The sequence below is a fragment of the Silurus aristotelis genome, assembly GCF_946808225.1.
Source record: "Silurus aristotelis genome assembly, chromosome: 8".
Lineage (NCBI taxonomy): Eukaryota > Metazoa > Chordata > Actinopteri > Siluriformes > Siluridae > Silurus > Silurus aristotelis.
The window spans coordinates 6,802,566-6,817,686 of NC_139581.1; the positions used below are offsets into that span (position 1 = coordinate 6,802,566).

General features: G+C 39.0%; 1 protein-coding gene across 1 annotated transcript; it reads right to left on the minus strand.

Moving 5' to 3' along the window:
• Positions 1–203: 203 nt before the first annotated feature.
• tex26 (testis expressed 26) lies at positions 204–3,466 on the minus strand. Its single transcript, XM_083548820.1, has 7 exons — positions 3,202–3,466; positions 2,834–2,915; positions 2,542–2,704; positions 1,540–1,672; positions 1,231–1,383; positions 779–940; positions 204–662 (listed from the first exon to the last, which is right to left on the minus strand). Exons 1-7 carry the CDS (start codon positions 3,212–3,214, stop codon positions 526–528), a joined length of 843 nt encoding a protein of 280 aa, XP_083404946.1. The 5' UTR covers positions 3,215–3,466; the 3' UTR covers positions 204–525.
• Between the last annotated feature and the right edge of the window lie 11,655 nt (positions 3,467–15,121).

Here is a 15,121-nt window from a genome sequence, read left to right on the forward strand (position 1 = left end):
AAATCAAACATGCAGATGGTCCGCTGTGGCGACCCCTAACGGGAGAAGCCGAAAGAAAGTGTTGTATTGTATAGTGAAGAACAGAGATATGAACCTTGCTGGCTTCTTGTTTTTAAGTTAATTACAATATTTCCCCCAAAAAAACGTTCCTATGTAGGAGAACCTAAAGTTGAGTTTTAAGACAAATCACTAACACTGGAGACTCCTTCCATAAATGTTTAATAAATGACAGAAGCTTCACAATAACAATAACTGCACCTTTTTAATACTTTTGTGTGGAATATTGTACATTAACACAAACCTGCCAAAGCAGCTGTTATGGAAAATGAATTAACATCTTTAGAACAGTATGGATGCACAGAACTGGTTAGCACAGTTATGTTAACTACTACTGGGCAAGTATAGTATGTATTTTTGGTTTAATATCTGATGTTCATTCTTCACATCTATTTGAACAGAACGATTCATTGCAATATAAGGAATTTATTACTTTTCTTGCCCACACATACACATTATGGGAATAGGTCACAGAGGCCCAGGCCAGACGGATATCCTTTCTAGCACTGCAGGAGGTTGCGTGAATGCCACTGGCTCCATTATTTTCTCGCCTTGACCAGGAGCTCTTTGGTTTGTTGCCAAAAACTTTTGCATCACCAATTTTTCTGTTGGAAGGAAACAGTAAATAAGGATGATTTATAATTAAAGCTGTTTTGACCATTTTAGATTACTCACATAACGTTTTTAATTTTTTTGACATAACATTACATATATTGTTCACCCTTTCCAGGTAAATGCTTGTAGAATTGCTGGAGTTCCTCACGCTGGAGAGAACTGAGCACTGAAGCAAAGTCTGTGGATTTACCACTGAAATGTTTGTCATATGTGGTTAAGGGTTTCGTGATTTCCTGGTTAGTGATATGCTTTGGAATTACTGTAGGGACTGAAACACAAAAAAGAAAAAAAATGGAAATTCTTCAGTAAGTATTTAACTTTTACATTTTACCTAGTGGTAAATAAATAAATAAATCTACCTAAAATGTATAACAATAATAATAATATATATTTTTTTTATATAAAAAGTATAATCGCAAAATGCTTTGCATAAGAAAACATTAATATAAATACATATTTTAATAGTATATTAAAATTTTTGTGGGGAATATAAACCCACTTTTTATGAAAACAGTATTCCATAATGTATTTTACATGACATTACTTGCTAAAGCTTACTTATGCCCTTTGAGGCCTCACGGCGTGATGTTTTTTCCCGAAATTCAGGTCTTTGAACAGGCTTACGATAGTTGTATCTCATCTCAGTTTGAATGCACCGAGGGACCTCAGAAATGTTCTTTTTGTCTAGGGCTGTATGGGTAATCATGATCCCTGCAGATAAGAGACCCAAGATAGTGCTGTATCTTAGATGAGATGATAGAATGAACCAGTGACAGAGGGAATATACATATAATACAGTGTACAAAGATGTTTTGTCAAACTACAGACATTTCAGCAGTTTTCTTTTAGTATAGTTAGAGTTCCTACCTTGAGGGATGCCCAGAAAGTCCCTTCTGTATATTGATTTGTACTGTGCAGATAGAGCATTTTTGACTTCGTCCTCAGGTGGGTTTTTTTCGCAAAGTTTCAGTCCAGGAGGATGCCTCCATACCATAAAACCCTGAAAGTGATAATATTTTTGTTGGAACTACAATGCTTTATTCGAATAAAATTTGTAATTAGAAGTTTTTGGACTTGGACTAGAAAAAAGCAACAAAAATGCACTCTCAACTCTTACTCATCTCAACTTTATTCATTTTTAAGTCATAGCAGGGCTAAAGAACAGACTTAACAAAAAATATCCCAGCAGTGTCACTGTCCAGAGATTTGTAAATTACCTAAATTGTATCTGTTATCAGGTAAATTAATAAAATGTTGGAGAAAATGCAGAAAAAAAAATCTCATCTCAAGTCAACCCAAGTGAGAATTTATTGCCATCCCTTTATATAACTTGTATACACTGGAACAAAATGCAATTTCTGAAAGACCATGGTATAACAATGCAATACTACAGAGCACAAAACTTTATAAAGTGAAAATACACAACAGCATGAAACGGGAACAGGAAGATATACACACAGAACAATAAACACACCTGACAAGAGACAGAAAAGGAGAGCAGATGAACGTTGTGTTGGACAGCTATTGAAACAACGTCATGTTATGTTAAGTACTCTGTAGTGTAGTGCAAGAAAATGTAGCAGCAATAACAACAGCAAAAAGAGTGTCGCAAATGAAAAAAGCATATAAGAAACAATAAGATCAAATAACCATAGAGGGGTTGGGTTTATGGGGTTATGCTTACATAAACGTATTGATAAATATTATTCTAAGCTAAAATAGAATAGCTAATACTCCAATGTATTGTTTCTCAAGAAATCTTCTGTACTATAGGGTACTAGAATATATTTCTAAAGTAGGCTATATTTTCCCCTGGTGCTGTACTATGCAAAGAAATGACTACAAACAGGTAAAGGTGTTTCTTTCCACCTGGCTTGGGTGCGGGTTGTTTCTCCTGTTGCCAGAGGCTGTCCCGGTCTGGATACAGTCAGGCTTAGATGGAGGTTTCCAGCAAAAGTCTTCACTGTATGCGGTCATACCAATAGGATCAGCCAAAGCGTATTGATTTCTGTAAGCCTTAGCTGTAGGTGGCCTTAAATTGTGTAGAAACACTTGTTAACTCTTATGCAGTATTTATAATAGCAACACAACACTCAATCTCATTGGTAACATCATCTACAATCATGAAGTAGCTCAGAAATTATATTTGTGTACTGCCTACCGTAAAACTGTAATCGGTGAAAGGGGTCTGCTGATAAAATCTCTTTTCTGAGAGGTATCAAATGGGTCCCATTTCTTCTTATCTTAAAAATAATAATCAGTACAATACTATTAACTAAGGACACCAGATATCCAAAATCAGAGGTCTAGTATTTGATAACATTTCCCTAATTAACTTTGAAATATGACCTTTTTCAAAGGTATCTTTGCCATCTTGTATAAAAAGACCTTTAATGAAACACATGCATACTTCTAGTGTAATTAATGTGAAATGAATGTGATGCCTTTAATTTCTAAGCTTTACCATGAATGCATTCTAAACACATGTATGAATAAATAATGAATAAATAAGAGCTTTGACAAACTAACCACAGCTGGCCATATCTTTTGTCCTGGATTACGTTCACCTTTGGATCTTCAGTAATGGATGACTTAAAGAATTCCAGGCAGCTAATAGCTTCCAGTTTCTGTTGCATGTGTGGTGTAAGAGAAAAAAAAAAAAATAAACAGAACAAAAGATTATCACAAATGTTTGTAAATGTTTCTGCAAAGATTCTTTGCTTCCTTTTCAGGCACTTAAACAAGAGGTGCCCTGGTGAGTGGAGAGAAAGTGTGGTTGTTATAGGAGACTAACAACAACAGAGAGGGTGCTGAGAGATTGGTGGCGTGCAGGGTTGCCAGGTTGTATAGTCGGATTTCTTTGTTTCAAAAAACTCCAAAATTCCCCTCTATAAATCCCCCTAAGCTATAACTCAATTATAAATTTATTTCAACACAGCAATCCAGTTTAAATTTAATTCAGTTTAATATATAATTGTTATACATTGTATGGACAAATGTTTGTGGATGCCAAACCATAAGATTCATATGTGCTTTCTGAACATCAAATTCCACATTTAGTCTTCATTTGCTGTTAATAACCTTTACTCTTCTGGGAAGATACAGTGGGGTATGTATGTATTTTTATCGTAGGTAACCCAGCCATTAGGGTTGCACAAGCCAGTGCACTCTTAGTGCTGGTCCCAAGCATGGATAAATTGGGGGGGTTGCGTTAGGAAGGGCATCCAGCGTAAAACATGTGCCAAATCAATTTGCGGATCCCAAATCAAAAATTCATACTGGATCGGTTGAGGCCCGGGTTACCAACGACTGCCTCATGTATCGTTAGCGAACAGGGTACCGGTGGAAATTGGGCTACTGTTGGAGGAAGGAGGAGAAGGAGAGGAGGAAGACATCTACATAAACAGCAGAGAAAGGGGAAGTAAAGGAGAGTGGAGGTTAGGGTGTTCACTTTAAATGTTGGTACTATGACTGGTAAAAGGAGAGCGTTAGCTGATATGATGGAAAGGAAAAAGGTAGATATGTTGTGTGTTCAGGAAACCAAGTGAAAAGGGAGAAAGGCCAGGAACATTGGAGGTGGGTTTAAACTGTTCTTTCATGGTGTGGATGGAAAGAGAAATGGTGTAGGGGTGATTCTGAAGGAAGAGTACAGTAAGAGTGTAGTGGAGGTGAAGATAGTTTCTAATAGAGTTATGAATGTGAAGCTGGTAGTTGAAGGAGTGATGATAAATGTCATCAGTGCTTATGCTCCGCAAGTGGGTTGTGAGATGGAGGAGAAGGAAAAATTCTGGAGTGAGTTAGATGAAATGGTAGAAGGTCTACCTAGGAATGAATGATTGGTGATTGGGGCAGACTTTAATGGGCATGTAGGTGGAGGGAAGAGAGGTAATGAGGAGGTGATGGGTAGGTATGGCCTTAAGGAGAGGAATCCGAAAGGGCAGATGGTGGTAGATTTTGCTAAAAGGATGGAAATGGCTCAGGTGAATACTTATTTTAAGAAGAAGGAGGAACAAAGGGTGACGTATAAGAGTGGAGGAAGGTGCACACAGGTGGACTATGTTCTATGTAGAAGATACAACATGAAGGAGATTGGAGACTTTAAGGTGTTGGCAGGGGACAGTGTAGCTAGACAGCATGAGCTGGTGGTCTGTAGGATGAGGTGAAGAAGAAGAGGAGGAGAGTGAGGACTAAAAGAAGAATAAGATGGTGGAAACTGAAAGAGGAAGACTGTAGTGTAAGGTTTAGGGACTTGGTGTGACATCTGGGATTAGAAAGAAAGACAAAGGGACGTAGTGGTGGAATAAGGAAGAGCAGAAAAGCATAAGGAGAAGAGGTTGGCGAAACAAAATTGGAATCGACATTCCAATTCTGCGTCAGCAGGTGAAGAGGGATGTGGCAAAAGCTAAGGAAAAGGCATATGAGGAGCTGTATGAGAAGTTGGACACTAAGGAAGGAGAAAATGATTTGTACCAACTGGTCGGGCAGATCGACCAAGCTGGGAAGGATGTGCTGCAAGTTAGAGAAATAAAAGATAGAGATGAAAATGTGTTGACTAGTGAGGAGAGTGTATTGAAAAGATGGAGGGAGTATTTTGAGCAGCTGATTACTGAGGAAAATAAGAGAGAGTGAAGGTTGGATGGTGTGGAGATGATGAAGCAGGAAGTGGATAGGATTAGTAAGGAGGTAGTAAAAGCAGCGATTAAGAGGATGAAGAGTGGAAAGTCGGTCGGAACAGATGACATACCGGTAGAAGCGTGGAGATGTTTAGGAGAGATGGCAGTGAAGTTTTTAACAAGATCGTTTAACAAGATTTTGGAAAGTCGGAGGATGCCTGAGGAATGGAGAAGGAGTGTGCTGGTACCAATCTTTAAGAATAAGGGGAATAAAGTTGATCAGTCACACCATGAAGTTATCTGAATGTGAAGTGGAAGCCAAGCTGAGGAAAGAGGTGACCATCTGTGAGCAACAGTATGGTTTTATGCCGAGGAAGAGCACCACAGACGCGTTATTTGTTTTGAGAATGTTGATAGGGAAGTATTGAGAAGGACAGAGGGAGTTGCATTGTGTGTTTGTGGATTTAGAGTAAGCATACGACAGGGTGCCGAGAGAGGAGTTGTGGTATTGTATGAGGAAGTCAGGTGTGTCAGAGAAGTATGTGAGAATGGTGCAGGACATGTATGATGACAGTGTGACAGGAGTGAAGTGCGCAGTAGGAACGACAGACTGGTTTAAGGTGGAGGTTGGACTGTATCAAGGATCGGCTCTAAGCCGTGGTGAGAGACAGGTTGACTGACAAGGACAGACCGGTGTCTCCGTGGACTATGATGTTTGCGGATGATACTGTGATTTGTGGTGAGAGTAGGGAGCAGGTTGAAAAGAGTCTGGAGAGGTGGAGGTACATGCTGGAAAGAAGGGGAATGAAAGTCAGTAGGAGTAAGACAGATGTGTTTCATCCCCAGGTCAAGATCTCCAAATAACACTTCATGACTCTCTGCTCTCCCCTTCAGCCACTGCTCGTAACCTTGGAGTAACTATGGACAATGAACTGTCTTTTTTCCCACGTCGCTAATGTTGCTCGTTTTTGTCGATTTCTTCTCTATAACATCCGAAGGATTCGACCATTTCTGTCCATACAGGCTGCCCAGGTGCTTGTTCAGTCTCTTGTCATTTCAAGACTTGACTAGTCAAGTCAAGTCAAGTTTATCTGTATAGCGCTTTTCACAACAGACATTGTCTCAAAGCAGCTTTACAGAAAACAACAGTGAAGGTGAATGGTGTGCGTTTGTCCCTGATGAGCAAGCCGTGGCGACAGTGGCAAGGAAAAACTCCCTTAGATGATATGAGGAAGAAACCTTGAGAGGAACCAGACTCAAAGGGGAACCCATCCTCATATGGGTGACATCAAGAGTTTGATCATAAATCTTTCAACAATACAGAACACTGGAGAGAGAGAACTAACATGAGTACTGGAGTATAAGATTATAATTGAATGTTCTTTCTACAGTCTTTGGTATAAGTAACTCAACATTTGTGATCATCATAGATCCAGCATCAGCTTCTCCATGCCAGGGCCTTTAAACACTCGGCATCTACTTCTCCATGATCATCCATAGGTCCATAATCTTCACGAGGTGGGACGTGACTGGAGCTGGCCAAACCTCAGGATGCCTCGGGATGGGGAGAGAAAGAGAAGCAGTGGAGAGGAATTAGCGTAGCTGCTGTTCATGATATTAACAGCACAAGTTGATAATGTGCATGTGATCATATATTCTGGAGCACAAGGTTATGATGTGATGTGTGTGATGTGTGTTATGTGTAGGCTTTGCTAAAAAGATATGTTTTTAATCTACACTTAAACTGGGAGAGTGTATCTGAACCCCAAACACTGTCAGGAAGACTATTCCAGAGTTTAGGAGCTAAATGTGAAAATGCTCTACCGCCTTTAGTGGACTTTGCTATTCTAGGAACTACTAGAAGCCCAGAGTTTTGAGATCTCAGGGAGCGTGACGGATTGTAGCGTGTTAAAAGACTGAAGAGATACATGGGAGCCAAACCATTTAGTGCTTTATAAGTGAGTAGCAGTAGTTTGTAGTCTATTCGAAACTTAACAGGAAGCCAATGTAGGGACGATAAGATTGGGGTTATATGATCGTATTTTCTTGACCTAGTAAGAATTCTTGCTGCCGCATTCTGAACTAACTGAAGCTTGTTTATTAATGATGCAGGACATCCACCTAGTAATGCATTACAGTAGTCTATTCTAGAGGTCATAAACGCATGGACGAGCTTCTCTGCATCAGATATAGATAACATATTTCTTAGCTTAGAAATATTTCTAAGGTGAAAGAAGGCTGTTTTTGTAACTTGATTGATGTGATTTTTAAAAGATAAGTTGCTGTCTAAAATAACTCCCAGGTCTTTTACCGTTGAATTAGTAGTTACAGAACAACCGTCTAAATGCAGGCTGAGATGCTGGAGCTTCTGTGTACTATTTTTTGGGCCGATGAGCAAAATCTCAGTTTTATCAGAATTTAATAGCAGAAAGTTATGGGTCATCCAATCTCTTATTTCTTCAACACACTCAGTTATGCGAGCTAATTGAGCTGTATCGCTTGGTTTGGATGAAATATATAGCTGGGTATCATCAGCATAACAATGGAAGCTAATTCCATGCCTTCTAATAATATTTCCTAACGGAAGCATGTATATTGTGAAAAGCAGGGGTCCTAGAACTGACCCTTGTGGCACGCCATATTTTACTAGCATTATCCTGGATAGCTCTCCATTTAAATCTACGAAATGGTAACGATTGGACAGGTAGGATTTAAACCAGCTTAATGCCTGTCCCTGAATACCGATGTAATTCTGTAAGCGATCGAGGAGAAGATCATGATCTATAGTGTCGAACGCAGCACTAAGGTCTAGTAAAACTAATAGGGAGATGTAGCCTTGGTCTGAAGCTAAAAACAGGTCATTAGTGATTTCAACTAGAGCAGTTTCTGTGCTATGATGGGGCCTAAAACCTGACTGAAACTCTTCAAAGATATTGTTCTCCTGCAAGTGGTTACATAACTGGGCAGCAACAATCTTTTCTAAAATCTTAGACATAAATGGGAGATTTGAAATTGGTCTGTAATTCGATAGCGTGTTTGGATCCAGATTAGGTTTTTTAATGAGGGGCTTAATAACTGCTAACTTGAGGGATTTAGGGACATGACCTAACGATAGTAAAGAGTTAATAATATTGAGAAGAGGCTCACCAGCTGTATATAACACTTCCTTCAGTAGTTTAGTGGGAATTGGATCTAACTGACTACTGACTACTGCAACTCTCTGCTGGCAGGTCTCCCCTGAACGCTATTCGTCCACTGCAAATGATCCAAAACGCAACGGCACGACTTGTGTTCAATCAGCCCAAGTTTTCCCACATCACCCCACTGCTGCGCTCCCTTCACTGGCTTCCAGTAGCTGCACGTATCAGATTCAAAACACTGATGCTTGCCTACAAGGCCAAAAATGGACCAGCACCATCTTACCTCAGTGACCTCATCACATCTCACACTGCACCACGCTGTCTGAGATCCTCCAGCACTGCTCGACTGGTACCACCTTCTCTCAGAATGAGAGGTAAGTACACTTCAAGGCTCTTCTCTGTTCTGGCACCAAGGTGGTGGAATGAACTTCCCCTAGATGTCCGTACAGCAGAGTCCCTGATTATCTTTAAGCGACGACTGAAGACCTACCTCTTCCTGAAATACCTAAATTAGCACTTTCCAAGTTTGTTTTATAGTAAGTTATATTTATATTAAGTTTGTAATCTTGCGTACCAGTGTAGATTTATTCATTACTAGAGATTTAAAGCACTTTTGTACGTCGCTCTGGATAAGGGCGTCTGCTAAATGCCGCAAATGTAAATGTAAATGTGTTTAAATGAAAGGGGAGGGCAGTAAAATGGTGCGGTTGCAGGGAGAAGAGGTGGAGAAGGTGGAGGAGTTCAGGTACCTGGGGTCAACAATGCAAAGTAATGGAGAGTGTGTTAGAGAAGTAAAGAAAAGGGTGCAGGCAGGGTGGAGTGGGTGGAGAAGAGTGACAGGAGTGATTTGTGATAGAAGAGTGAAAGAGTATGGTTTAGAGACAATGGCATTGACTAAAAAACAGTAGGCGGAGCTGTAGGTAGCAGAGCTGAAGATGTTGAGGTTTTCATTGGGAGTGACGCCAATGGACAGAATTAGAATGAGTTTATTAGAGGGACAGCACATGTAATGTAGGATGTTTTGGAGACAAGGTGAGAAGAAGTTGATTCTGTGACGGGTGTCTTTTATACATATAATGAGTTGGTATTAGGAGTTCCTTCTTAAATGGACAGGACTAATTTGAGTGTGTCGGAGTCAGAATTCTTGCTGGTTGGTACGGGATCAAAATACTTGTTTCACTTAATCAAATACAAAATAATGTATATTTAATATTATAATTTTTTTATATTCTTTCTCTTTTTGTTAAAATAAACCTTCCATAAAATCTAGACTGTTCATTACTTTGTAAGGAGGTAAATTTACTAAATCAGCAGGGGATCAAATAATTATTTCCCACACTATATTCCTCTAGATTTTGAAGTGTGCTTGTGAAGATTTGTGGAGATTCATTCAGCCACAAAGGTGTTAGTAAAGTCAAGTACTGATGTAGTGTGAAGAGCCCTGGAGTGCAGTCAGCATTCCAATTCATCCCAAAGGTGTTCAATAGAGTTGAAATCAGAGCTCCTTAACAGGCTATTATAAATCTTCCACTTCAAACCAATTAAACTATATCTTCATTGAGCTGGCTTTGTACACAGGGACATTGTCCTGCTGAAAGAGGTTTGGGTCAAGTGAAGAGAAAAGGTTATGCTACAGCCTCTGAAGACACCCTATACAACTGTGTCCCTTCATCTTTGTGCTAATTGTTTGGAGTCACAAAAGTCAGGTGTCCGAATACGTTTGTCTATCTAGTGCATATCAGATATATTCGAATAAGTACAATCAATCAATAAAACTTTATTTGTATAGCGCCTTACAGCAACCAAAAGGAGCACAAGGCACTTTCCAGTCAAAACAACACAATCAATAAAAATATAAGAAATATAAAAATTAAAAAATATAAGAACACAAAATATATGTAAAATAGCAGTGAAGCAGGGCTACGTGTTAAAAGCTTGTATGAATTAAAAAGTTTTCAACTGTGATTTAAAACACTCAGCACAGTGATGGATCGGATGTGAGCTGGGAGTGCGTTCCACAGCTTTGGTCCCTGGACGGAAAATGACCGACCACTAAACTTTTTATATCGGAATTAAGGAATGACCAGAGAGGTAAGTCCAGAGGAACGGAGAGTTCTGGCTGGTTGGTAAACTGTTATTAATTCGGTGTGGTAGGCCGGGGCAAGACCATTGATGGCCTTGAAAACGAACAACAAAACCTTATACTCCACCCTATACCGCACCGGAAGCCAGTGGAGCGAGCGGAGGACCGGGGTGATGTGTGATCGTTTTGAGGTGTTGGTGAGAAGACGTGCTGCCGCGTTTTGCACCCTTTGGAGCCGACTGAGAAGAGAATGATTGAGTCCAATGTAGAGAGCGTTGCAGTATTCAATCCTCGAGCTGATGAAGGCATGTACAGCTTTTTCGAGGTCAGCTTGGGACAGAAATGGTTTTACCTTGCTGAGAAGTCTTAGCTAGTAAAAGCTCGCCTTCACTACTGCACTGATCTGTTTCTCGGATAACATACTTTGGTCAAAAATAACACCCAGGTTGCGCACGGTAGGCGCAAACTGAGGTGTTAGAGGACCAAAACTCAGAGAACTGCTGGTTGAGTCCGGGCTAAACAGGATATATTCAGTTTTTGCTTCGTTCAGATGAAGGAAGTTCTGGGAAAGCCATTGTTTAACATCCTGAAGGCAGTTATGAAGAGGGTCCAATGCAGAATTATCACTCAGAATCACAGGAAGATAAATCTGGAGGTCGTCAGCATAGAAATGAAATTGAACTTCGTGTTTGGAAATGAGTTGACCAAGTGGCAGCATATAGAGGGAAAACAGAATGGGACCAAGAATAGATCCCTGAGGCACACCAGATGACAGAGGAGCAACCGATGAAGAATGATCATTTAGCACAAGTGAGAAAGTTCTGTTAGTGAGGTATGATGAAAACCAACTAAGCACCGCACCCTGCAGACCAACAACATGCTGAAGATGAGAGATGAGGATGGCATGATCCACGGTGTCAAATGCAGCGGTCAGGTCCAGTAACACCATAATCACAGAGCTTTTTCCATCCAGGGCTCCAAGAATGTCATTGTGGACCCTCAATAACGCTGATTCAGTGCTATGTCTCGACCTAAAGCCAGACTGGAATGTATCACCAATGTCGTGCAGTTGAAGGTGAGACTGAAGCTGGGTGAAAACAAGCTTCTCCATCAACTTCGACAGAAATAACAGGTTAGATATAGGGCGGAAGTTGGATAGTGTGGAGGGATCAAGATTGGGTTTCTTAAATCGCGGTCTAACAACAGCATGTTTGAGAGCAGCGGGAACAGTACCCATGCTAAAACAGCTGTTTATGAAGGAGACAAGGATGGGACCTATGATGTCAACAGCCTCCTTCAAAATCCTGGCAGGAACAGCGTCTAGAGGGCAGGTGGTTGGTTTCAACTCATGAACAGCTTTTTTGAGGTCCACCAAAGTAACTGCATCAAAGTTCTCTAGCACACAATGCGTACATGAGTAGAGATGGCAACAGCAGGGATTTGTGTAATAGTTTGCCTAACAGACAAAACCTTGTCCAAAAAATGTTGCTTGAAAGCATTGCATGTGTTTGCAGAAACGTCATTCAAGGCGACAGACACTGGATTTATGACAGAATTGATAGTGCTGAATAAAATTCCAGGGCGGTGGCTATTGCTGTTGATGAGAGCAGAGAGGTACTGTCCTTTAGCTTCCTTCAATGCACTCTGATAGGTGGCAAGACTGCAAGACTGTACAAAGTTATATCAAAATCAGCATTAGGAAAATATTTTCTTTTATATTTATTAATATGTTTAGTTCAACATGATACATACAAATCCAATTCAACAGGAATAATTAATCCCATTACATTTTACATAGATAAAATAAGCTCGTCAAACCTCAAGAATTGCCCCTAAGATTTGACAGTATTTGATTTAAAAGCAAACGTTTTAACTGCAAAATATATGATGAAAATATCCTATAAACATGCTTACATTTTTTAACTGCTGTATAATCTAGTGTTCTACTTTTTATTTGTGTTTGGCGCCACCCGTTGGTTCTAACTCAGAATTACATATGCATTAATCTGTTAACACTGAAAAGTGTTCTCAAAATGAAACGACAGCCTCTGTCTTTACGTCAGTAAATTCCACGTAAAACAATAACATAAAAATTATTACATCATTTTTCCCTCATAAACTAACACTATGCCTAAGGCACCCAGTAGTATAAGATGTATTTGTATCGTGTACAATTAAAATATACCTTCTGGAAGTTATACTGGAACTAAAAGGCCTAAACATGTCCCAACATTCAAATGCTCCTGTGCACGAAATGGCGTTAATGAAGACATGGTTTGCCAGGACAGGAGTGGAAGAACTCAAGTGTCCCCCACAGAGACCTGACCTGACCTCAATCCTACTGTACACCTTTTGGAAGAACTGGCACCCCAACTTATAGCATTAAACGAATTCCCACAGCTGTTTTAAATTCTAGTGGAAACCCTTATCAGAAAAGTGGAGCACAGCAAAGATGGACTAAATCTGGAATTTGATGTTCAACAAATGCATATGAGTCTGAAGGGTTTGGTGTACACATACTGTATTTTTCGGACTATAAGTCGCTACTTTTTTCACACATTTTGAACCCCGCGGCTTAAACAACGAAGCGGCTAATTTATGCATTTTTCCTGGGTTTTTCCCGGTTTCACAAACTTCAAGCCAAAAAACTGAACCCCATAACATTAGACCAATTACATTTCTGAACGGAAACGAAAAAACGCACCTCACCTGTGTTCTGAGCTGCACGGCTTCGGGAGAAAAAACTTCCATCAAGTGATTTTTAAACGCACGTCGATGCCAAAAGATAAACTCCCGAGAGAAATAGTTGTGAAAGGAAGGAGGAAGACAGTGAACAATGACTTTCTTGGTAGGCTACTGTTTAGATACAAGCCGTTGTAGCGCATTGAGTCTGGGTGAAGGGAGAGCCCGCTAACTCCAGTTGCAACAGAAATCATATAAGCACAGACAGGTTTCCAAAACTCGTGCTTTTTTATTTTTTTTTGGCAACAGCGTTACGGGTTAGCCAAAGAAACTTAGAAATTAGCATCAGAAAATAATAAGGACATATTCCTCGGCCTCCACACATGCAGTAATAGCGGAAAAATGCAGGCGCATGCTGTTCCCAAAATACCGCTCCTAAAGGAAGCGCAACATGTTTCACCCGTTACACCGTGTGCAACGTGTCTTTCGTTAAAGCCTGTGTAAAGTACATTAGTGTAGACTTATAGACTTATGCGGCTTATTTATGTTGAAAAAAAAATATTTGTTAAATTCAGTGGGTGCGGCTTATATATGGGTGCGCTTTATAGTTAGGAAATTATGGTACTTTGATTATATATGGACTAAAAACTGAAAGGAAAAATGCTTTGAGGTGCTGCCTTGTCATTGGTGTATCCAGGATTTACATTGGCTGCTTTCATGATAGTAGAGGGTTCTCAAATTTTAAACTAATATTTCACAGACAATTGCAACACACTTTAATTGCTAATATTTTATATATATATATATATATATATATATATATATATATATATATATATATATATATATATATATATATATATATATATTAGCAATTAAAGTGTGTTGCAATTGTCTGTGAAATATTAGTTTATATATATATATATATATATATATATATATATATATATATATATATATATATATATATATATATATATATATATAGCCATTTTATTTGCAGCATAAACACTTTTTTTTTATTCCTGAACTTTCTACTGGCCAAACATAAAGGAAACAGAATCTGAACCAGGTTTCAGGTCGAGGTAACATTATTTACAGGTTACAAAGGGACTGGACTGACACACACACACACACACACACACACACACACACACACACACACACACACACACACACACACACACATTTTATTGTTTTTGCACTAAATTTGCTTCACATGTCCTAGTTAGTTTTGTGTAGTTCTGTGTTTTGTATATGCTACTTAATGTATGCAATCTGTTTGTTCTAATTTATGTTGTCTTTTGTGGCACCTTGCTTTAAAATTTTTTTTTTAATGAATTTCAAAAAAGAAATTATTAGACTTGGGTTTACATGTTTTGTAAATTGGTTAGATAGATAGATAGATAGATAGATAGATAGATAGATAGATAGATAGATAGATAGATAGATAGATAGATAGATAGATAGATAGATAGATAGATAGATAGATAGATAGATGTACAACAAGTAAATAGATATAAGGCTTTTGCAGTGGAAAATCTGCAGACGCTGTTATAAAAGTACAAGTAATTATTGAGCAACATTATGGGCAATTATGAGCAACAGCAAATCCTTGGGGCAGGGATTAGTGAATATGGGTGGGGTTCATTCAAATTTGTAAAGCACTTAACTTATTAATTTTCATAATTATGATTAGTGAAGAATCTAACCTACTGTGAGCTTACTAGCAGCAATGCTTGCTTAATGATATTTAATATCATAACATAAACACGTTTACTGATGATGATCAGTGTTAATGCATAATTAGTGTCATTGGGATGTGTGTAGCAAAGTTTGTGAATTTTAAATGCACTATTTGTTTGGTCTGTAGGTGAACAACAATAAGCCATTTTACTGTCTAGGAGCCATTTTGGCCTTAAATAACCCAC